Genomic DNA, 24766 nt, shown 5'->3' with positions numbered 1-24766 from the left:
CGATCCGGCAGCCCTGTAGTCACAGGACTTACATGCGGTGGAGCTGGGATCTGAACCAAGGTCAGTGAATCCAAGAAGGTGTCTCCCGTGCCAGGATCCCTGTGTATGGCTTAAGCAACAGCTGCTTTTTCGAGGCAAGCATCCCTCCAAGAAGTAAGGCGGTCATGCTTCTCACAGGGTTAATCCAGTAACTTCCCCTGTTGCTCCAGAGTTACTGGCTTTGAAGTAGTGAGGGAGTTTCAGGTGCAGGGTAGAAAATTGCGCAGAAAGTTCTAGAAAGATTAAAGATAGCGGCATCCCTAATAATAGAGGGGGGGGAGGCACCCAAATGCCATATATACACTCTCCTCGAGCCATCCAAGATGTCAGAAGAAAAGAACGGGGAGAAGGTGGCCCTGGATCAAGAAGCTGGACACCCAAAAGGCAGTAAATCATTGGTTTGAGGAGAGGCCCAAGGATTTTGACACTGGCCAGGACATCTCACCCCAAAGCTCTCGTTACTTTTGTTAAAGCCAGCCCCGCTGATGGGGCTACAGCAGCCTAGGGTACCCTCCACAAGGCACTGCCAGCACCACCACCACCCAGGCCAGTCAGGCCGTGCAGCCAGGCCAGCTGCTTGGTGATGAAGTTGGCCTCATGTGACCCCACTGTTCTCTGAGCAGGTGTCAGCACCGCCACCATGTCGCTGGAGAGCAGAATGACTCAGCTTAGGGTCTGCATTGCGACGGGGACCCCACATTCCAAACACTGCACTATGGGAAAATGGGGCTCCCTGCAGTGCCAACAGGGTGCCACCATGGGCTTCCTCCGGGTGAACCAGGCAGACTCAGGCACCCAGGTTGAGCTGGTGGGAGCCCTCAGCACCCCCAGTAGCAGGGACGGAAGTGAGATCTGCTGTCCCGGGAGGCCCAGTCCTGGGTCCTGATGGTATATCATCTAGCTGGGAAAGGCCAAAGCCACAGAACTCACCAATAAGCTGGGACAAAAATGTAACGCTGGGCTTTCTGTACATTTCTTCTACACATGTACCTGCACACATGCACACACCTACCCAGCCCCCTACACACACCATATATAGCATCCCCTAAAAAAACCATGAGAAGCCCAAGTTTGTATGCAAAGAATGATCTGGTGAGAAATCAAAGCTTTTTTGTCTGCTTTTTACTTTTTCATTTGAGAAGCAGAGCTGGGTAAAGACAAACAGAAACAGGCAGAGGGCTCCCACCTGCCCCTTAACTCTGTTACGGTCAGCAGCTGGCCTGCGGCTGACACTGGAAGCCCGACCCTGGGTGCAGGTCTCCTCTGTGGCGGCAGGAGCTCACCTGACTAAGCCACCACCACTGCCTCCCAGGGCCTGCATTAGCAGGAAGCTAGAGTCAGATGCCAAGACTGGGAATCGAACTCGTGTACTCTGGTATGGGAAGGAGGCATCCTCACCAGGGTTTTAACCACTGTGCTGAAGACTCCTACTTTTTTGGGTATTCTTTTTTTTTTCCTCCTACATTTTGACCATTTGTTTTGATGGTTAGTATGTACAGTTTCTGAATTAAATAGAGGAATTCTCTTTTTATGAAATTCACAAATAAGGGGGAAATCCTGGAAGGATGAGCCCAAAGGCAAGTCAAGTCCATCATGGGGATGCTAATGGTTAGGCACAGTGGGTCTCATGGTGCTTTTCTCCACATTTGCACATGTCCAGAAATTGACAAAACTTGAATGAATAAAGAATTCACCTAAGGCAGACCCAGAAAACACTAGGAAACCCTTGCTATTACCTATAGCAAGCACCCCACTTCACCATCCAATGCCCTAGAACCTCAAAATGTTATCAGCTATTGCCACATATTACTCACTTATAATAATTTGGCCCATGTATAGGGCCAATGTGGCATGGCAAGTAAAGCCACTCCCTGACATGTTGGCTTCCCATATCAGGGACACTGATGGATGTTTCCAGTTCACCTCTTACCTTCCAGCAGGCTACAAGCCCCACTAGGGCACATGCTGGCCGAGATGCAGGCGACAGGTGGCACAGCACACAGGTGGCAGAACAGTCCCAGGTAGGAGCCAGGTCACTGGCAAGCTGAGACAGAACATGAAGGCAAAGGACGGGCATGGACAGCATGGCATCCCCGGAAGACTAGCCTGGTCTTGTAGAAGATGTGGGAGGACTTGTACTTGCTCAAGGGCTCAGCTGTTTCCTTATCTGGCGCCTTCAAGCACTGTGTTTTCATCTTACTAATACAGTACCTTCATACAAGCAAATGCCACAACCTCCGGTATTTTGCTGCCATTGGTTGCCCTGACCCCATTTGCTTCCCCACCCACAACCAGCCCCGAGGTCTGTATCACACACACACAGAGCTGTGGTTACTATGGGAATTATCTGTGCAGTGTATGTCATGCACAAATAATCCCAAAGCAGGAAATGCCACATTTTATGATAGGTCTTCCTGTCCTATTCCCGGCCATACTTCTCTTCTGCCTCACGTTCAGGTGCTTACTGCAAAGCAATAACGACTGGAAAGCTATGTCACAGTTCATCCCCTTAACCTGTCTTCAGCCCTCAAGCACCCCAACCCTATCTTTCCAACCACAAGGTTTTCTCTTGATGCAATATCCTGAGAGCAGGTCCCCTTGCAGGTGGCAAGAGAACAGGATGTGTTCTCCATTGGAGAACAGAATGTGACCCAATGTTCCAGAGAAGCCCAAGCCATCTGAAGGCAAAGTTCAAGGACCACAACACTGGACTGAACAAAGGGTCAGAGGCCAGGAGGTAAGGGGACACCAGAGGGCATCAGCGAAGTAGCCAGAGATGGACAGGATGGCTCAGAATGTGGAGCAGAGGGAATGAGAGAGAACTGGACATGTGATGGGGCTCTTTCTGAGTGTCACCTGGACCATGTTCTATCCTGTGTCACCCAGGGCCATCTGCCTTGCTGTGGCGGAAGGTTCCAAGGGAAATTCCGTAACCTTGGATGTTGCTTCAGACCCACACCTCTTAACAGGCCAATATGCAAGCCCATGTTCCAGACCGTGAACAACCAAGGTGGCTCCCTGCTCCGGTTACAGACTTAGGATAATCTGACTCCCATCTTAGAGAATGAAGAAAGGAGAGCACAGGTTGCTTCCATTATTTTTGAATGAGCTTTCATGGGCTAAAACTAAGACATTTCAACTTAGACCCCAAATCTTAGCCTCTCCCATATCCACTGCTACAGAATCTGTACCTTGGTAGGATGGGGACGTCTTTCCTGCTAGGAATGCATCCCCACCCCCCACAAGTCAGTCATGTGAGACTCACAACCACTTTCCTCCAGACAAACAAGGTGATGAAATTGCAGGTGGATTGAGCAATTCATTCATTGTATCCCGTGGGGTGGACTGAGCACCCAGAGACATCCAGCAGCCCACTGGGCCATGGTGCCTGGGGACAGTCTTGTTGCCTGGACCATAAAAGTGCTGCAGCCCTTTCAGATTCAGCATCAGGGCCACTATGTGGGGTGAGGTAGAAAGAAAATGGATGCAAAATAATTTCTCACAAACACTTCCTCCTGAGGAGCCAGGCAGACGGTCTGTGCTGAGCAGCACCAAGGCAGTACTGGGATCCCCACATCCTGTGTAGGTCTGAATAGGACCCGTTTCTGACCCCTGAGGCTCCATCTAGCAAGCAGACTCTTGTCGCTGGTTTGATGAATGAAACCAGCCTTCGTGTTGGGAAAACATATGGTAATGAACTGTAAAGGAGGCCTAATGGAACTGCAAGGACCTCTAGGAATGGACGGCAGCCTCCAGGTCAGCTTCAGTCTTCCAGGAAATGGATGTGGCTAACAACCCCAGAACTGGGAAGTGGATCCCTCCCCAATGGAGCCTTCAGATGAGAATGAAGTCCTGGTCAAGACCAGCCTCAGAAGGCTCCAAGCACAGGGCCTAGCAGTCATGAAGACCTCTGACTCTCAAAACTATGAGAAAACAACACATACGTTGTCTCAAGCTGCAGTAGCAATGGATGACTAATACCTGGTCCAAACACACATTGACAAGTGAGTCTGCCCTCATTTGCTCATTAAATCTTCCAGGAGCTAAAACCCAGAGCTTTGATATTTCCTGGGTGCTCTGTTCCTATGGTGGGGTTAACTCATACTTTACTTGATACTATTATTTTTTGTTGTTGTTAAGGCTGCATTATTTGATGACAATTTCCTTCAAGGAGAAACAACATACATTAAATGGCTATTTCATTTTTTAAAAATTGTGCCTCTCTCTTGGGCTGTCATTTTACAAGTTCTAGGAGCTGCAAATAGGAGCCCCAGGTGGTGACTGCCCTGAGCATAAGAAGCAAGCCAGTGGCCCCTTACTTGCATTTCTCACCATCCTTCCATGCACCCATTTTTATTGTGCACCAACTATGCCCCCTCCCTCCTTCGGGGTGCTGAGGAAGACAGCAGCAAGAACTTTTTCTACACTGAAGAAGTTTTTCTTTCACTAAATATGTACCTAACACTAACATGAGAATGTTTCTGTTTCTCAAGGATTACGGGTCCCAACCTACAATGCCTCCAGCCACCCCTAGAACACCCTCCCACTCCACGCTGGCAAAGATCCAGTTTTACCCACTGTCTTTGGAAAGTGCACCTGCCAATTCTGCATCTCTCTTTTTGTCATTTACATGCCTGCAACAGCCACCTTCAAACAAGGCGCCTAACCTGCCCTCTGCCTCCAGGAACCTGGGAGTTCATGGGGAGCCCCCCTCCCACCCCAGGTTACTCACAGGCAGTCAAGGTCCCTGGTTCTGTACTCCACGAAGTCCTTCTGACGAAGGACTCAGTGTGGGCTGTGATTCTGATGATGAGGTCTTTCTTGATACGGCGATAACCTTGGGGTTAAGGCTAGGAATGGCTTCAAGCCGACTGCAGGAATGTGAGTGAGAGAGAGAGGGAAAAAGTCAGGTCAAGCTCACAATACAATCTTAGTGGGAAAAAAGGACCTCTATCATTTATTATGAATTACAGTGACAATAATAATGAAGCTCCTACACTCAGTAAATACTTTTTAAGTTTAAAGGAAAAATAACCAGAGCGATAATTTCCAATTATTTCTTTAGGGAACCACCCCCCTATGCCAAACCAAAATGAAAGAATCAGATACAAATGACCTGCTCTTACCTAAAGAACACTGGAGACCACCTGCATCTCTAGCCAGCCTGACCTCCTCATACCCATCCAGCAGCTCACCTGGAAGCTGCTGGTTACAGTGTGCCAACCAGGGACAAGCTACCAGAAACAGACTAAGTGCAAGGTAAAAGGTGACAGAGAGAGGAAAAGAAGCCAGAGGAAAAGCCCTGGAGCAGGAACAAACTTGGAACTGACCCCTGAGATCATGCAATATCAGCAGTCTAAAGCAAATGGGCAGCTTGGCACACCACTACCACCATGCTGCCACCATGCTGCTTGCCAGCCTGGGTGAGCCCGGGGCACAAGCACAGAGCATGGCGAGGCAGCACCCACTCAGGTATCCTATAGATAGATGCAAAGGACTAATGTGTTCTAGCACAGAAGGGAATGTCACCTGCTGTGGTGCTGACCAGCCAACCATACCTGGAACAGGACGTGAAGATTCAATGCCACCTCCTCACTGGTAATGCACCTGCTTCCTGGAGGAAGGTGTCCAAGGGTTCAGATGCGAACGTCAGACTCCTGGAAGGCAAAAAGAGCTGCCATCAGAGGTGCTCCCTTCCTGGGCCCTGGAGCCCCCAAGCATTCAGCCAGCACTGCAGCCCACAGGATACCCACAAACAGGCTCTCCTACTGCAACAAGGATGATCCAACAGCATCATTGCACAGATGATTTCTGCAAACCTAGGGCACAGGGATGACCCACGCAAGCTCAGAGCCCCTGCCATGGACCACAATGGGAGCGGATCCTTTCCTGACCCCAGTATTGGGCAGCAAGGTCACCAGAGGGTAGAAAACCTTAAGGAAACCTTAGCTGGTTCCTTTGGGAAAGTGCCAGACGCCAGTCTGCATCATTGGTCATCCTGCCCTGGACTTCACTTTCAATATATTAGGTAACACATGCACAGCCCTTCAAAAAGCATGCAGGAAACAGCATTAGTCATTTGTTTTTGTTTTAAAAAATCCATACACAGTATTTTCATAATCTGCGTTTTCCATGTATTTGTTGAAGACCTCCACTATCAGCACAGGGCATGTATGTACCTGCCTGTACACAACACAGTGCTCTGATGACGTGGATGGGGCCCAAGGTTGCACCAGCAGCAGGATATGGCACCTGGAGGAGCAGCCAGCGGTCCTGGAAGGAATGCAGTGGGAGGCCTGGATGCAGCACTGGCCAGGGGCTAGGACTGACAAGTGTGAGCACAGCCTGTAGGTGTGCTCTGGAGAACTTTCTGATGTGAGGCTTGGGAAGTCCTTTGTTTTCTGTCTTACTGCTTACATTCTGGGACTCACACACTCACCCAGGAACCAGTGACATTTGTAATTAAGCTGCCTGAATATGACTGGTGCCTCATATGACCCGAGGATTACCAACATGCCAGAAGTGCTCAGAAAGACGCTAGTGGCCAGTAAGAGCTATGTACCCTCCTGGCAACCTGCTGGATTCCCAGCCACTGGACTCTGATCCCTCCCCACCAATGCGGTACATCCACCCCATGCTAATATTTCATTCCACTCTCTATTTTTGAAAACATCCAAAGTGCCAGAAACGTTGAGTGAATACCTATTCTTCCCCTCCCCCACAGTTACCAACACTTAACACTTTGCTGCCTTTGCTTTGCTCCTTTAGAGAAATAATACTTTGCAAAGGAGCCACATATTTAAGTGAACTATAGTTGCCATGACATCTGACCTTTAGAAGTATTTCAGTAACTCCTGAGGACTCTGTCCCTGACAGCTGTAAGGCCACTGTCGCATCACAGACACCACATTAATTCCCTAACATCCAGATCCAGTCCCCAATTCCACGCCCCAAATGTTAGTGTATGGCTCCGTTTTGATTATCACAGGCAGTGGGAGCACAGAGGAGAATAACCGTTAACGAAGTCAGGTTCAGAATCCAGCAGGGACACAGACTTCCAGATGCTGACCGGATGCCAAAGTAATTGGTTCCTATGCCAGTTTGTTTCTTAGCAGGACAGGAAGCAGTTGGAGACTTCAGAAAAGGCTTTTTATATGGAGGTGAGGTTTGGAGGAAGGTGTTTACCCAAACACAAAGGAAGTCGGGGGTCTTTGGAAAGGGAAAACTAATTCCCAACATGCAGAGACTTGGTCCCCTAAGATGTCCCCATCTTAACGCCGGGACCCTGTGACCACTCCAGGACCCACGACCAGTTGGAAAGCAGATGCAGAAGGAATGAGGATGCTGGTGAACCGAGCTGGGGAGAAGGCCAGCTCCTGGGTGGGTCCCCTGTGACGGTGAGGATGCTGAGAGCATGGAGGAGGCAAAAGAGCTATGTCAGGTGCACAGGAGACAAGACCCCGCCACCCACTGCTGGCTTCACACGTGTTTGGGGACCACCAGCCAAAAGGGCAGGTAGCCTCTGGGAGCAGGGGAAGGGCAAGGAGGCAGAATGTCCCTCACGCCTCCCTGCCCACACCTTGCCCAGAACCCATTCCGAACTTCCCTCCTCTGGGATTGTGCGATCACATTATGCTATTTTAACTCAGAAAACCAAACCAAACAACCACCAAGAAGTAGAGGCTGGACAGAGGGCTGGAAGCTATCAGAGTGCTGAGCATACATTCTTCAGTGCCTGTGAGGAAGCCAACCAAGCTCAACTTTATTCTTTTTTTTTTAAGTTTTTTTTTCCCCAAAGTCAGATACACAGGGAGGAGGAGAGCCAGAGAGAAAGATCTTCCATCCGATGATTCACTCCCCAAGTGACTGCAATGGCTGGTACTGTGCCGATCCGAAGCCAGGAGCTCTTCCGGGTCTCCCACATGAGTGCAGGGTCCCGAGGCTTTGGGTTGTCCTCAACTGCTTTCCCAGGACTCAGGCAGGGAGCTGGGTGGGAAGCGGGGCCGCTGGGATTAGAACTGGTGCCCATATGGGATCCCGGCGCGCTCAAGGTGAGGACTTTAGCCGCTAGGCCACTGCGCTAGGCCCTGAACTTTATTCTTAAGGTGAGGGAAGAGGGCCAAAAGCCATGAGCAGGATCTGTTCCTTAGGAAGATGATTCTGGAAAAGGCCCTTGTGGCCATTTGTGGATGGATGAGCGCTCTCTCTCTTGCTCTCTCTCTTCCTATCTCTCTACAACTCTTTCAAGTAAAATAAAATAAATCTTTAAAAAATTTATTCATATGGTTTCAGATTCTGAGTGGAACAGCTACCACCTGTCAAGCTGATTGAATCGATATGAACACTCACAGCTAACAGAAAATGCTATTGAAGATATTTCACCTAAAATGTAACAAACTGATTGAATACAGAAAAAATAAGAATCCAGCTGCCTTCAATTAAATATTAGAGATGTATACATTAAAAAACAATGCCATTTTAATTGCATTTTGTTTTGCAAAACAGCTATTTTTCATTGTAATTTCTTTTATGTTAACTAAACTGAGCTTATCACTGTTATGACCACAATAGCTGGAGTTGAGCTGATCTGAAGCAAGGAGCTCAGAGCTTCTTCCTGATCTCCATATGGGTGCAGGGGCCCAAGAGCACCTGCTCTCCCAGGTACATTAGCAGGAAGCTAGATTGGAAGAGAAGCGAACAGGACACAAACCAGTACCCATAGGGAATGAATACCAGCACTACAGGCAGAGGCTTAACCTCCTACGCCATGGCACCAGTCCTTCTAAATGTCTGTTTCTAATGGAAAAAAAAAAAAAGCCTGGTAGATCCCACCCCCATCACCCAGAGCTCCTGAGCGTCCCTAGGAATGAACTGTGCAGACAGGAAGGAAGGGGGGTTCTGAGAGCATTTTTGAATCACAGCCTGAAGGAATGAAGGCTGCCAAGCCTGGTATCTTGGCCCACATTAGAAAGGCTGCACTCCCGCTCCACTAGGCTTGAACTAAGCAGCATGCCATGGTGATTCTGGCTCTAGTCACACTCTCCCGTCATGGCATGACAGCGGTTAATGCTCAACTTACAAGTCTAACGAAAAGCATGCCACACGTTAATCCAGGACGATCTCATCAGGATGAACAGGGCTGGAATGCACAGCGAAGAAATGCATGAGAAGTGCATTTCTTAAATCCAGGAATGCTCCAGGCGGCTCAGGTTAACTTTACAGATTTAAAAATTCCTTTGTTAGCAAAGAGTAGTGAAAGTGCTGTCTATACACCTCATGTCTTAAGAATTCAGTTTCATTTGTCTCCTAAAAACGGCCAGCAGCATTCCAGTACTTGCTCGAGCTTCCAGAAGTATATGGAGATTGCCAAAACGGGATTGTGACCCCAGGCAGCTACACCGTAACATGTTCAGAGCAAGCACCTGGCACAGCAAGAGAACTGACATACATAAAATCACCATTTTCAGTCCAAAGGAGTCAGATCCTTCCATTACATTCAGTGCCTTCTGATTTCATGTCTTCATTCCCAACTTGCATATCTGCTTTGCCCGTGGCTGAGTTCTGACTCTACGTTTCATTCAACAAAGCTGTATTAAATGTAAGGAGAGTTCTGGAACCTGGAAATGCAAGAGTGACTTGACTTACCTGGGCCAAACTCCCACTCTCTGTGGCATTTATGCTATATTGCTGGGAATATTTCTTCTAAAGAAAGGATGCAACATTAACTGGACGTAACACACTTTGGATCTCCCACAGCAACTACGATAGATCCTGAAAAAGAAAACATACGCTAATTACACAAGAAGGGCAGATCTTCTGGTTCTTGGCACCCAGAGCTAAGGAATGAAGCCTGCTACCTGCAACCATATTCCCAGGCCATCTGCGAACTCAGGTTAAGTCTACAGACTTTCACTTCGCTCAATGACTTTGGTAAGGGGTGAGTGGTTAGCCTGGTGGTTTAAATGCCAGTTAAGGTGGCCACGTGTCATGTTCAAGTGTCTGGGTTTAAAACCCAGTTTCTGCTCCTAACTTCAACTTCCTGCCATGGAGGTAGCAAAAGATGGTTCCAGTCGCTGGGTCCCACCCACATGAGTGGGAGACTGAAATATCGAGTTTGCAGCTCCTGGCTTTGGACCAGCGTAGTCATGGCTGTTGTTATATGCGGATTGACAGTGGATGTAAAGTGAGGTCCCCTGGGATGCCCAAGCACAGCCAAGAGACCTCTCAAAGGAGCAGGGTGGGTGTGTGTGTGTGTGTGTGTGTGTGTGTGTGTGTGTGTGTGTGTGTACGCATAGGCACACATGCACTAAAACTTTGTAAAGGCAAGCTCCATTTTTGACAGTTTGCTAACTCCAAGTTCAATTTTTCTCTAAGCATGAACACGGTTTTAAAGTTCTTGTTGGTCTGTTATGTAAGCTAAGAAGAAACAGAGGCTTAGAGGCTGTTCCAGGAACAAGGAAGATGGACAAGCCCTCTCTGCAGTCCCATGAAACTCACCAAAGAACCCAAAACCCTCCTTCCTTCCTTCTGAACTTAGCCTGCAGTGTGGTCCCTGCCAGGATGGTATCGAGAAGTGCCTGTCCTGTGGCTTGCCCTTGTCAACCCTCTAAGGGCTTCCTGGGCCATGGAGCCTAGACAGGCTTCCCTCTCTCCTTCAGCCTTCCAATCTCAATCAAACACATTTTAATCTTATTGGGAAGAAATATACTGGAAGTCACATCCTCACGAGGGGCAGAGGGGACAGTGTTACACACCAAAACCTGTGCACATATTATGTCATGTTCCCTCGTACTCCCCGTTGACCACAGCCAAGGTCCACAGCTGGGTCACAGCAGGTGGCAGTCCCCACTGGTTCCTCAACAACATGACCGTCTCCCGCTCACCGGGACCAGATTGTCCAGCTGCTACTGGATGGAGGTGTGTGGTCTCATTCAGTACTCAAACCATGCCTGCTCAGACATCCACCCCAACATAGGGAAAAGGCCACTGTGGGAAGCGAGTATAACGCATTCAGTGGATCTCGCTCCCAATGCATGCTGTTGTGTTTGCTGCTTCTCTAGCTCCGCATAGGTACCCTGGGGCCATGGGCCACAACATGATTACAGCAGAGTTTAATTACACATGAGCCTGCTCCTCCCACCTGACAAATACAGCAAGATGTGCGGGCACATGTCAGCAAAGCTTCTAAACATGACTTTGGTTTTAATCACCGCTCATCCAGGAAGGAGCTGAATGCACTTGGGGCAGATTATTCCCCATCTTACTTCCCTCACTTCTCCAAAAAGGAAACCACCACTAAACTCACAGAATTGTTTTAGGGACAGAGAGCAGAAAAGCAAATAAATACAGTAGACTCTTTTTAAAGTAAAGACACACTGAGAGATTTTTCTCTGGGTAAATGATGAAATTCCAAGAACACTTTCTCTTCATTTCATCCTGCACCAGCTGCCGGCTGGCATTGGGGAATTTCTCTAACCAAACAGCAAAGTGTAACCAAGGGAAAAATGCTATTTAAAACAAACAAACAAAACTTTTCTAGTTACAGGCAAGAACTGTCTGATGGGTGAATAATCAGCTCTTAACTGTGTGGTTTGTCTCAATATTTTCGGGTAGCCTGGGGCACTCCTCCTGAACGTACAAATTCACAGCTTCCTCCTGCCAGAACACATCTGCTCCATGGTCATTTCCAGCCCTGTGATGGTGTCCCCTAAAAGCACACAACTGGTGGTGGCCTTAATTGTCCATCTCCTGTGACTCAGCAAATATCTCCAGCCCCTTATACACAGAATCCCCTGTGCCATTGGGCCCACGTGGATCTATTGTTCTACCGGGAAAGCAACCCTGGTGCATCTCTCTGTACCTTGCAGTGAGGCTTGGGAAGGAAGCCCACTTCCCACACACCCAGGAGGTGGTGGTGGTGGGGTCTCCCCAGGGTGTGGGTCACATGGCATTTGCTGGTTCACCGCTTCTAGTTCCCAGGCACTTGCTGGGCACTCTTGCCCAGCATATTCAAAAACAGTCACATGTATGCAGAGGGGAGGCCTAGGAGTCTGGGCCAAAAATCCATCCCTATATTCAGGCCTCATCACTCCCAGAAGGCAATGGGTTCACTCATCACTTGGCTAACTCTTGGCCAAATCACAGCCAAAGTCTCTTCTCCTTTCTAAGACCAGAGAGACTATGCTCACTGTGCCATCAAAACCTAAAACAAGGATGGGGGTGAGAACTGCCCATCGTGGATGGAAACAATGCTACTGAACTACATGTTTAAAAATAATTGCATCAGTTCCCAAACACAATTCAAATGAAACCAAGAGGATTCCTCAAGAAGTTAAACAGAGGTACAACATGCATGACCCAGCAATCCCACTCGTAGGTATGTTCCCAAGACAAGATGAAAATCTGCATCCAGACAAAAATCTGAGGCCAAAAAGACAGAAGCAACCCGACTATCATCCACTGATGAATGAGCAGACAAAATGCAACAAACACATGCTGGAATATAATTCAGCCACGAAAAGGGATGAACCCTGGATCTTGAAGACCTGAAGCTAAATGAAAGAAGCTAGTCCCCAAAAGCCACATGTCATGCTTTTCCATTTACATGAAATGTCTCAAAAAAATAGAGATGGAAAGGATTTAGTGGTGGTCTTGGACTAAGGTAGGGATGAGGGGAAGAAATGAAGAATGAGGACTTAGGGAGCAGGGTTCCACTGAGCGTGGTAAAAACACACCCAGACTGTAGCAATGGCTACATGAACCACGGCTGTACTAAAACCCACAATCCACACTTCAAATGGATGAACCTTGGGGAATGCAAACTCTAGGCAGTGAGGAGGAGCCCACTTCACAAGGACCAAAGTATAACGCTTCCACTAACCATGCCCAGAGTGACTCAACAATTTCTACACCAATTCACTTGCTCCAGATGTATTCCCCTCCACACACTTTAATTCTGCTTCAGGTCAAACCTCCACCACCCCCACACCTCCTCATATCAACAATTACAACAATCAGGCTGCGGCTGATAAAAGCTTTCTGCTTGCACACACCATATATTATATGCAATATTCACTTTGTTTTGAGAGCTCCGTGAAATTAGCTCCTGTTTAATAAGCCCTCCCTCCCTGCCAGGCTGCTCCATCTTTTACAGTTCTGTGACTGTGAACACAAGCTCCAGTTTTAATATGCAGTTTAAATATTTAACGGTGGCAGGACATAGAATAACAAACTTGAGGACTGCAGCACTTGTGGGTTTAAAAAGCGCAATGTGCGTAGATGGCAGCCTTTGGCTCCTAACAGGATGAGGTCGGGGGAGGGCAGGACCAAGCCCTCCCCCTTGTGTGTGTACACAGTCCAGGCGCTCAATGGGAGCATAAGGTAAAACCCCATCAGGGTTTGGTATCATCTTTAACATGTAAATGTTTTAAGCAATTAAAAAGGGGCAGAATATTCCTGACACTCTGTATTGAAGTGCTAAATTTTAAATACCTGCTTATGTTAGTTTGCAATACCGTGCCGTTAGAAATTATTTTAGAGGGAGGCTGCTTTGTTCCTTTTCAGGTGAGTGACTGCATTCCCGCCACTTGGAAGAAGGTCCTGCATACTGTTTTTGAAATTAATACTAGAGAACCAAGGGTACAAACAGATTCAGGAAATAATAAAACACGGTCAATACTTAAGAAACGAAAAAAGGCTGGAGTAGATGTTGAGCTTCGCAGCTGAGATGCCATTTGGAATGCCTGCATCTGGGCTCTGCGGATGTGCATCCTGGGAGGCAGCAGTGATGCTGCCTGCCCACACGACAGGTCACGTCACAGTCCCCAGCTCCTGGCTTTCCCTGCCTGGCCTAGCCCCAGCTGTGGCAGGCCTTTGGGGAACGACCCATCACACGATGCGTGTATCGTGTGTGTCTCTGTCTCTCTTTCTTTCTGATCTTCCTACACCCGCCACTTCAAGTAAATAAAATGAACTACAAATTCTTAAAAAAGATGCCCGAATCCTGCACTGAAGTACCTGGCTTTGATTTGTGGCTCCAGCTCCTAATTCCAACTCCCTGTTCAGTGCACACCCTAGGAAGCAGCCGTGGAGACCCAAGCAGTCAAGTTCCTACTAAACATAGGAGACCTGCTTTGGAGTTGGCGGATCCCAGCTCTGGTCAGCCAAGCCCAGCAATGACTGCCAGGCACAAGCACATGTAAGCATTCTTACTTGCTCACTCTCAAATACATTAATTTTTTAAAAATTAAAAAGGGTAAACTGTGCCTTTCCCTCAGTTCAGCGCATTGCCTAAAGCTATCACAGGTACACCAAGGCAAAGAAGTTCCTAGACAAGGCCAGCACAACGGCTCAACCGGCAAATCCTCTGCCTGCAAGCACCAGGATCCCACATAGGCGCCTATTTGAGTCCCAGATGCTCCACTTCCCATCCAGCTCCCTGCTTATGGTCTGAGAAAGAAGCAGAAAATGGCTCAAAGCCTTGGAAACCTGCACTCACATGAGAGACCCCCAGGGGACTCCTGGCTTTGGATCAGCTCAGCTCTGCCCACTGTGGCCATCTGAGGATGGAAGATTTTCTGTCTCTCTTCTATAAATCTGCCTAATACAAATCAATATAAATCTGAAAAAAATGAAACGGGGGCGGGGGGGTGCCAGGCTGGGAAAAGGCATGCCCAGTTCCATGAGTGGCAGGCGACTTCAGGGCTACTCCTCACCGTGCATGTTTTGAACACCTACAGGACTGGGGCACAGCCTTCGTCTGCCTAGGCACACCTAACAGGATAAGCTTCTGCAACACTCCTGGGCATTTACAAGCCGCTGGGCACAAGCCCACACGGGCGGCTGTGAACCCGGCCCTTCCCTCCCACAGGTGGTTTCGCTTGGTGGCTCCAAGGAACTCTGTGAAAAGAAATGAGCCTTGGACTTGGCCTAGCCTGTGAGAGCAGCTTGGGTTCAGTGAGGAAGTGGCCTGTGCCAGCTGTAATTACCAACGAGGATTAAGCAAGCACTGGCGGGTCATGGTCTCTGGATCTCCATGCTGTTTTTCTAGACACACAATGATGTGTCCTTCTGGGACTGAATCACCACCTGCACCACTGCAGGTGCGCACAAGCAGCACACGCAGGGACATGCAACATGCATGCTGCTGAGGGAGAGGCAGTGAGTGTCTTAGGGAACTCTCACCCCATGGAACCAGGGTCTGTCCCCTGGAGGGGTAGGGGGACCAGGGAAGCCTGTGGCTCCTGGCCTCGGCTGCTAAAGACTCAATCAAAAACTGGCTCTCTCTCCTTGTTTTATCCTCCAGTCTTTTTTAAAATTTTACATATTTTTATTGGAAAGCCAGATTTACAGAAGAGATACAGAAAGATCTTCCATCTGCTGGTATACTCCCCAATTGGCTGTAACAGCCAGAGCTGAGCTGAGTGAAGCCAGGAGCCAAGAGCTGCTTCTGGGCCTCCCGCACAGTTGCAGGGTCCCAAGGCTCTGAGTTATCCTCCACTGTTTTACCAGGCCACAAGCAGGGAGCTGGAAGGGAAGTAGAGCAGCCAAGCCATGAACTGGCGCCTATATGGGATCCTGGCATGTGGCAAGGATAGGATATGGCCACTGAACCATCATGCTGGTCCCTTCTCCTCCAGTCTTATACAAGATTTCTTCATCTTTGGGAAAGGAACCCAGCAGACTCCACCTACAACACAGATTGGTTTAGGAAACAGTGAGGCGACTGAGTCCACCCCACATCATTCCAATGTCATCCTTAAATACATACATGTCTACCACTTAAATATATACGTGTCTAAGTGGTAAACACGTATATGTATATATATATATTTTTTTTCTAAGCTATGTATTAATTACAGGGTTTTCAAAAAGTTTCTGGAAAATGAGGATTACAGAAAGCTATGCATATGCTCATTTTCTATGAGCTTTTGGAAGCACCCCATACTCTCATAAATGGAGCACCACCCAAATGATCAGGAGCCAGATTAAATCCTACCCCACTGGAGATTTGGGGCACAAAGGTGTGTCCCCTGAAATCACCTTGTACACAGGCAAAAAGCCCACATAGGAAAGCTACAGCCTGGCTCAGCAGTCAGCAAACTATAGCATTTGGTCCATTTTTATGTCAGTCATTAGACAAGAATGGATTTATTTTTCAGACTTTCCTTAAAAGCAGCAGCAGCAGCAGCAGGAGAACAGGGAGAGGAAGAAGAAACGCTGCTGCTGATCTGCCAGAGACCACAGGTGCCTGTGAGAGCTGAGATACGGACCACCTGGCCCTTTACCGAGCCCATGGCCAAGCCCTGATCTAGCCCGGGCTTACTCACATCCAAATACACCCAGTGACGTAGAAGCCTGAAGATCTGTGTCCAAGTGAAGAATTATCAGAAACTGCTAGCCTTTCAAAATAGGCCTCTGCTCGATCATTGTAACTGCATTTTAAGAATGCAGTCTTGCTCGGAGAGGGCATTTGGCCCAGCAGTTGAGTCACCAGTTAAAACACCTACAGCTCTCAGTTACCATGTGGGGGTTCAAATCCCAGCTCTGGCTCCTGATTCCAGCTTCCTGCTAATGGTAGGCAGTAGATGATGGCTCAAGCATTTGGGTCCCTGCCACCCACAGGAGAGACTTGGACTGACTCCCTGGCGCCCAACTTCATCCCTAGCTCTTGCCCAGCCATTGTAGGCATCCTAGGAGTAAATCCGTGAATGTGAGATGCTCTGTCTCTGAAATTAAATAATGAAAACATTCTAAGAATTGAGCCTGAACTAAACAAAAACTAAGCTAAGCCAACAAAACAAGAGGCCACTCACCTTGTCCATCCTGTGTTTGACTTCAGCTCACCCATCTGCCTGAAATCACCTCCTGTCCACTCTGCGGCCATTCACCCACCCACCAACTCCTATTAGAAAGCATCCCAAGATCACCTGTGCATATCCCAAGGCCGCTCACTGTGTGTAGGACAGGGAGAAGGAAGGAAGCCCCGAATAGATGCCTCCTCTTCCACACAGCCAACTGTGGTCACCCACTCTCCTTTTCTCAGCAGGCATGGGTGGCTGAGGATGCCCAGAGGCTCCTCCCTCTCTGACCTAGGCCACCAGCACCTGACTCTGCCTTTGTAAATAGTCAACTTCATTAAACTTCCTCAGCCTGATCCTTTTGAGAAAGTCACCAGTTGCCTGCAGCTGCTAATACCAGCTCCCACAACACACGGTCCAGGATGACGGGCCCTGCGTGCTCATAGCTGGAAGGCTCTTGAAGAACCCTTCTCCCTCGAAGGTTCCAGCAAACTGACCACCACTCCCCCAGTCTTACAGATCCTCCACAAGGGCCTCGGGATCGCTGGCAATATCACACTGCACCACCAAAAACCCATTTTCTTTATATGAAAGTTCTTCTGATTCAGTCACTGAGCAGCTGGCATGTTGGACACACCATGTAAGGCCATCTAACCATGCATCTACTGGCACACACAGAGAAGCAGTCATCAACTCTCATTCTCATACGGGAGAGGCAGGCTTCCTGTGGTGCTGAGTGGTGCCTACTGGAGCTCTAACTGTCCGATGCAGGCAGTGTCCCAAGGCTTTTTACATGCAGCCTTGCTAAATAATCACTTCATTATACAAACGCTTGTTCCTTGGATGCACTCCCACAGCCAGCCAGACCCAGCAGGGCACCAGCAAGGCCCACCTGTTAGGTTGTCCAGACATCCAGCTGGCACTGCCCAAGGGCAGGTGGACCAGAGACACAAGTTTCCTGCCATAACAGAGGTTCCACCCCAACCGGGCCTCACCTGAGTGTGACTCTTGGGAAGAATCCCCAACAATGTTCCCACAAGATAGAATGAGCCAGAGGCTGCATCAGGCAGCAGTCCCTCCCTGAGGCTCCTCAGCCCTGAACTTGGCCTGGAAGTAGATGCCCTGCACCTGGCAGCTCCTCCTGAGCTGCGTTAGTCAGCCAAACAGGTGTGCATTGTGGGAAAAACATTCTTCCTGAATGCCCTGGCCTGTGCCTTCCCCCTGAAGGACCTGCCAGCCCCAGTCGTGTAGCCTTGGACAAGCCCCTAATTCACTTCCACCACTTCCACCCTACCCCCTCCTTGTTCCCACCGTGAGGATCAAAGAACAGACAGGTAAGACACAGGCTAAGATATCAAGATTTAAACTGGGTTCAGATTATTGCAGGCAAGTCACCGAAGTTTCTTGAGCTCCTTCTATATGAAGCAGTGACATCAGAATTCCGGGTCAAGTCCCAACTGCTCTGCTTCTTATCCAGGTCCCTGCTAATGTGCCTGAGAAAGCAATGGAGGATAGCCCAAGTACTCAGGCCCCTGCAGAAAGAAAAAAAAAAAAAAAGAAAGGAAAAAAGGAGTGAAAGCACTGGGAATAAAGAAGTGTGTTTGCTATACTATTAGTTTCTTAATCGGTAGGAGACTTTAGGAAGCAGGTGTGTAAACCATCATTAAGACCCAGGTGTTCCACACTGAAGAGCCCAGGCTGAGTTCCCGACCCCCGGACCAGGACTCCAGTTTCCCATTGGTGCAGAGCCTACAGAAACAACATCGATGGCTCAACTGACTGCTGTTCAGATTAAGAAACTCTACGTCAAATGGCAACCATAGTTTTATCACTCGAAGATATCTTTTCTTTGACAAAGCGCAACACAAATGTGTGGTTTAAAAAATAAAGTCCAGTTAACTGGACTGGTTCACATCCATCTGTCCTAATTCAGAGAATGGGAGATTGGAGAGCTGTGGTCCTTTTTCTCCACTCCCCGCTTCCCTAACTTTTATTTGAAAAACAATAAATACTTAAACGTTCTTGTTTCTGTAGCTTAAGTTACTGAAGGCTTCTGTGTGCCCGTGGGCTGGAGGGGTGCAGGTGGCAACTGCGGCCCCTCTCCATCCCCTGGACGCCTGCCAGATGCTCGACGCAGAACACATGTTCTGCTGTGGGTCACACCCAGGGACAGCTCTACTTGGCCCAGAGGCCTTTTCATCTCCTCTGGAACTTGGAAGTTCTAATTTGGTTAAGACGATGAAAGGCTCTGGGTGCACCTGCTGCCCGGCAGGGGCGGCATCTCCAGCTTCTGGTGCTCTGAAGTCGGGAGACGTCAGAACGCCCAGTGGAGAGCGGCCACTTCCCTCCTTCCAGGAGGCCAGGAGGCTCACAAAGCCCCAGTATTTGTTCTGCCAAACTGTGTATACATTGAATTGGGAAATGTTTGTTTTCCATGTTCAGCTTCATATCTCTGAAGACAAATGATGAAAGGATCGTTTCAAGGGTATTTGTTTTTGTGCCCATCCCCCTGCAACCTGATTATATTACTAAGCAGGCTTGCTTCCTGCCTTTTAACTGACACCTCTGGCGATGGAACATCCCTTCTCCTGTGCTGACCTTTACAGGTTCTGTGTCGCTTTGGAACCCTTCTTCCAAGGAAAGGTCAAGGTGAAATGTCACCAGGAAGGCTGCCAGATGGTCCATGGCCAGGGAGCCCAGACCTGTGTGACACAAGTGAAAAGGGCCTGGTTGCTGCTCAGAGACACACCAAGCCTGTTCCTAAGTGCAACACTGTCCAGGCCACCTGGTCTACCTTGGGGACGCATCCCTGCCAGGATAAGCCCAACCAAGCAGAGTGCTGGCCCCAGACCCACAGGCTCAGTGCTGGGATCCCTCCCCAGAGAATGAATCACAGGCAGCAAAGGTGGAACTGTGATCCCTGTCCTAGAAAGTCTGTGCATTTAAGACTTAGGATGGCACTCCCATCAGAACGGGATGCATGCCGAGGTCCCCAGGAGATCCCTAAAACCCCAGAGAGCACCAAACCCTAGAAACAGGCATTTCATATTTATTCCTGCACCAACATATGTATGATAAAGCTTATTTATAAAGCACAATGACTGGCAACACAATACAGGCAATGACAACAAAATACCATCACCGAAGTTGTGTATATGTGAGCTTGGGCGCCCTCTGAGAGTCCACAATTCAATTAATGTGTACACACACACACACACACACACACACACACACTCCTAGCCCCAGACCATCAGCCTTAGTTTCCACAGCCCAACCCTCAGCAAAAGTATTCCTGCACACCTAGCTAGTAATAAATAATGCCATCTTCAGCAGGACAAGCCAGCCCTCTCTCATGTTGGGCATGCAGGAAACTGCCTTCTTCAACAGGACGCACACTCAGGAAGAATCCATAGAAACCAGATCCCCACCCTGGGATAGTCTCTGAAAAAGAAGCAACTATGAAGGGTTGAACAGTTTGGTGTAACACCAGGAGCTTGAGTTTTACAACAGGCTGAAAATCCACAGCAAGAGTTAGACATGGCCTCTAGCTGGCTTAATCCTAAACAAATGGGATTATTCTGAGCTGCCTGCTCGTGACGTCACCAACCTGCAGACCCATGTGGATGCCGGCTCACGAAAGCAATTCGTTTGGTAATGAACTCGGCGCCGGCACCTGCTGGCACCCGGCCAGTGTTCGCTGAATGAAGACAGACGGGAACAAGTGCTACCTTCTCAACCAGCTTGCTTGGAGATTTGACATCTTAACAATGGAAAAGGAAAGTTGAAGGCAAAGGGTAACATGGGCTAGTACTCACCATGCACTTCACTTGCTCCTCCCTTAACCAAGCTGTCAGCTGATGACTTTTAGCATCTGTGCTGGCCTAAACCAGAGGAAGAGAAACACCTGCTGGCCCATCTGAGGCGGTACCCAGTGACACGGAAATAGAGCAGAGGGGGCTCCAACCTCCCACGCTGACACAAGTCCCTGAAGGAATTTTTTCTTCTCTAGATCCCTTTGTGTACTTCTGAAACTTGCTTATTAGTTATGGGAGCTTTTACTCAAATAAACACCTAGGAATGCCACGATTTCTTATTTTCACCTAAAAGAATGGATGAAGTCACAAGGTTGGCTAGCAAAACAATACCGCCCCCCCCCAAAAACCAAAAAGCATGCATACATAAATACAGTTTTTGAACAGCACTGTCTATTGCCTCTAATTATAAATGCCCAGCATATCAGAGGTTTTAAAAAAAAAAAAAGAAATCTTTCTTTGCTTTGCTATCGGGAACTCTGTTTTGCTACAGGATCTGAATTTGAAACTTATTTATAAAAAGGAAAAATAGAGCCTTGACAAACGAAAGGTGTATTTTGCTTTTGGGTGCACGCATAAGTATTTCTTGGTATAAAACAAAAAATGTTGTACCTCTGTCCCTAAAATATAGCTGGAAGACCTGAACCAAAAGTAAGTTTATGTTCAAGGTGAACAACAGGTTTTTTCATACCAATACCTAAAGAATTTAGATCCAAATGTACTTTGTAGCACTTATTTCTTCACACTTGCAGCTGAAGAAGGTAACTGCTGTGCCAGGTGGTCACCGCGGGCACCCCTGCCCTGCAGCCTTGGTGGGTGGGGGCCTACCAGCCTGGAGTGCCCCATTCAGAGCTGAACGCCGGCTTTTAGTTCATTTTCACCAAATACTGCTACAGTGCCAACTTGCCAGCCAAGTGGCATCCATGAATAAGAGCTCCCTGGCGGAACCGTCGGGGAATACAAGGCTTCCTACAGGGTGAAACAATCGGCTATTTCAGCTAAGACTGACCGACCAGTTGATGCAGCCGACATGGTCTTAAAACCGCAGATGAGTCATTTGCGTAGGATCCTTGCTTCTTCTAAAGGCTGAGGACAGCGAGACCAACTTCAAGTCAAACCTGCACTTCACAGAGCGGCAGAACATGGCAGAAGTGGGAGCAGGCTGTTGCAGGCCGTCTGCTGCACTCAGCATGGACTCTCTTATCCGATCATCTGCCGGGGCTTGGTGGCAGAGGGCCCCGAGGGCTTTCTGAGTCAAAGATGTGCCATCAAAAAGCAAACGAGAGGAAGAGGAGGGAGAGAGGAAGCTGAGTCCACCTCCCAGCAGCCCCGTGTGCGGTGCTGTGGAGAAGTGGCTGGCCATGCCTTTGCTTCTCGGACTCCATTGAGGTGGGGCCTACCTGCCAGGCAGGGAAGCTTGACCACAATAGAGCCACGGCTAGGAGGCAGGTGCTGTGATCCTCACCCTGACATGTCACCTCCACTGTTTTAACTACCTAAATTTCACTGCCAGTATGAAGCTTTACAAATTAACAGGGCCCAGCGCAATAGCCTAGCAGCTAAAATCCTCGCTTTGTACACACCAGGATCCCATATGGGTGCAGGTTCTAATCTCAGCATTCTAATCTCAGCAGTCCCGCTTCCCATCTCCCAGCTTGTGGCCTGGGAAAGCCTAAAGCCTTGGGACCCTGCACCTGTGTGGGAGACCCAGAAGTTCCCGGCTTTGAATCGGTGCAGCTCCAGCCATTATGGCCACTTGGGGAGTGAATCAACAGACAAAAGATCTTCCTCTCTGTCTCCGCTTCTCTCTGTATATCTGACTTTCCAAAAAAATAAAATAAATCTTAAAAAAAAAAAAGCAGCAAATTATCAACAATGAAAGGGGTCGGTGTTGTAGTGTGGTAGGGTAAACTGCTGTTTAGGAAACCCACATCCCATACCAGTGCTGGTTTAAATCTTGGTTGCTCCAGTTTCAATCCAGCTCCCTGTTAATGTGCTTGGCAACACAGGGGATAACCCAAGTGCCTGGGCCCCTGCACCCATGTGGGAGACCCGGATGAAGCTCCTGGCTTCAGCTTGGTCCAGCCTCAATCACTGCAGCCATTTGGGGAGCGTAGCAGCAAATGAAAGACAGATCTTTCTCTCTCTCTACCTTTCAAATAAATAGCCCTTAAAAAAAATGAACTACACAGCCAATTCTAGAATTCAAATGAAATCACTCACTTAGTATTGATCTTTTATTACAGCCTTGTTCAGCTAAAGGGACAATGAACTTGACAGTCAGGAGGCTGCAGGTGCTCCCTGTCCCTCCACAGCTGCCTTCTTGCCTGGCTGACCTTGCTCATGACATCCTGGCTTCTCTCTGTGGCGCTGGATAGGATTCAGAGTGGTTGGGGTCCAGCTCCTGCCTGTCTCCCAGCCACTGGAGCCAGGGTCGACCAGCAGGACCAGAGTACCTGAGTCATCTACACTGTCCCCACCTCAGCCCCTGCTGCAGCTCTGTGGAGACCCCAGCACGAGGTGGGGCGGGAGAAAGAGGGCAGGGCCGTCTCACTTCAAGACACACAGACCATAAGGCCAGACAGCGCGCCTGGGCAGCTTGGGCCCAAGCCTGCCTTGCTCCTCTTGGAAGCAGCACAGCCTGCGTCTGGGGAGCCAAGAACCTGAGATACTACCGCTGTCAAGGTCAGTCCACCCTGGCCCAGTGTCGTGCTGTTGGAGAAACTGTAAAGGTGGCGTGGTGGGCAGGTGCACCCCAGGGCAGGCAGCATTCTCAGCCTCTGTGAGCAGCCCCAAATGCTGCTGGGCCCTCGGGTGACTGCAACATTCTTCCAAAGCTGCCTCTGTTTCCTGCATGCTCAGGTTGCTACCAGCCACAGGAAGCTGTTTTTCTTACTCTAAAACACCCATCGGGTTTCCCAAGCTCCAAGCATTTGACTTCCAGAACGGGCTGCTAATTCCGTGGCTTGTCTGGCCACAGCCCCACTCCCATGGCCCGTGGCAGCCTGGACCCCTCACCTCACGTGCTGCCCCTGGTCTCTTGAATCCTTCTGCTGGCCCTCTTAGGAACGCTGTCATCCCCAAACATGAGCCAAGGCTGCCTCGGAGCTGACAAACTGGAAACGGTCCCTGTCTGAAACACAATCCTCATTGAATTTCTGTCCAGAAAGCAGATATTTAAGACACTCAAACTTGAAGTGTACAATTGAAGTCTTTATTACGATTACTTTTTTTTTTTGGCAAATCTGTTTGCTATCCTTTGTCCTCTGTGACCCTCCTGTGACCTTGGTGGCGTGGCTGAGCAAGGGTGGACATTCACGATGGAATGTATTATTATTATTATTATTATCATCATCATCTGCATGTGTAGGAAAGAACGCCCTGCCATCACCAGACCAGGTTTGCTGAAGCCAATCTGAAATGAGACGAAACAGCTCCAGGAAAGGTGTTGGGTATCTCCACCCTGCACCCAGACGGGAAGAACGGCAGCAGCCAGAAGCAGAACTGCCACTCTGCCCCCATGGGCTCAGATCTTGCTATTTCTCCCTGGAGGGAACGTGATGAACTCATCTGTGGTCAGCTCCTGAGCCAGCTCTTGCCCTGCACCTACTGACCAGGTACTCTGAGGGCTCCATGCCCCTGAGCACCCACAGATGCCAACAATCAATACCTGGTGGATGGTCTCCAGTCCTGACCTGTCAGCCCCGTACTCCTGTTCTCATATTCAAGACTTCCTCCCACACGCTTGCCCTTTCTTCCAGACGTAGGACTTGGCAGCAGGCAAGTCCTGTCTTAACTTTGCCCTGCCCATCTTAACCTTGGCCTCTCCATTCTTCTAGGGAAGACATATTTCCAGGGAGAGTGGGGGCGGGGGGGAAGCAGAATCAAGAATGTACAGGTTTCCTAGGGGACCTGCTGCAGGCACAGGGTCCGTCTGACTGACTTCGGGACTCAGCTGCACGTGGGCGAGGCCTCTGCTGCTGCAGGGCCGCATCCCCCCTCGGTGCGGGGAGGGTCACCGCAGGCGCAATTCCTGTCCTTCTCCCTTTGATGAGGCCTGTATATATTTTGATGTGTATGGCTGGCTGATCCTTTTGAAAAATAAGCTCTCTCTAG

The 24766-nt window shown here is 49.0% G+C and overlaps 1 protein-coding gene across 3 annotated transcripts in view; it reads right to left on the bottom strand.

Moving 5' to 3' along the window:
• Positions 1-24766, bottom strand: part of SLC7A1 (solute carrier family 7 member 1) — a 68137-nt gene that overhangs the window by 28284 nt on the left and 15087 nt on the right. Inside the window, exons 2-4 of one of the 3 annotated variants that reach the window (XM_040979837.1) lie at positions 9685-9810; positions 5598-5696; positions 4772-4910 (exon numbers count right to left, since the gene is read on the bottom strand). Coding sequence is in view for 1 of the 3 variants with exons in the window: in XM_040979836.1 (XP_040835770.1) it covers positions 1970-2125 (156 nt within the window). In the remaining 2 variants the exon portion in view is untranslated. Of the gene's footprint in view, positions 1-1969; positions 2283-4771; positions 4911-5597; positions 5697-9684; positions 10147-24766 lie in introns of those variants that run through there. The other 2 variants (XM_040979838.1, XM_040979836.1) reach the window with 2 other exon arrangements.

Source organism: Ochotona curzoniae, unplaced genomic scaffold (assembly GCF_017591425.1).
Source record: "Ochotona curzoniae isolate NIBS_2020 unplaced genomic scaffold, NIBS_Ocur_1.0 contig_3332, whole genome shotgun sequence".
Taxonomy (NCBI): Eukaryota; Metazoa; Chordata; class Mammalia; order Lagomorpha; family Ochotonidae; genus Ochotona; species Ochotona curzoniae.
This window is presented reverse-complemented; position numbering and strand designations above follow the sequence as displayed.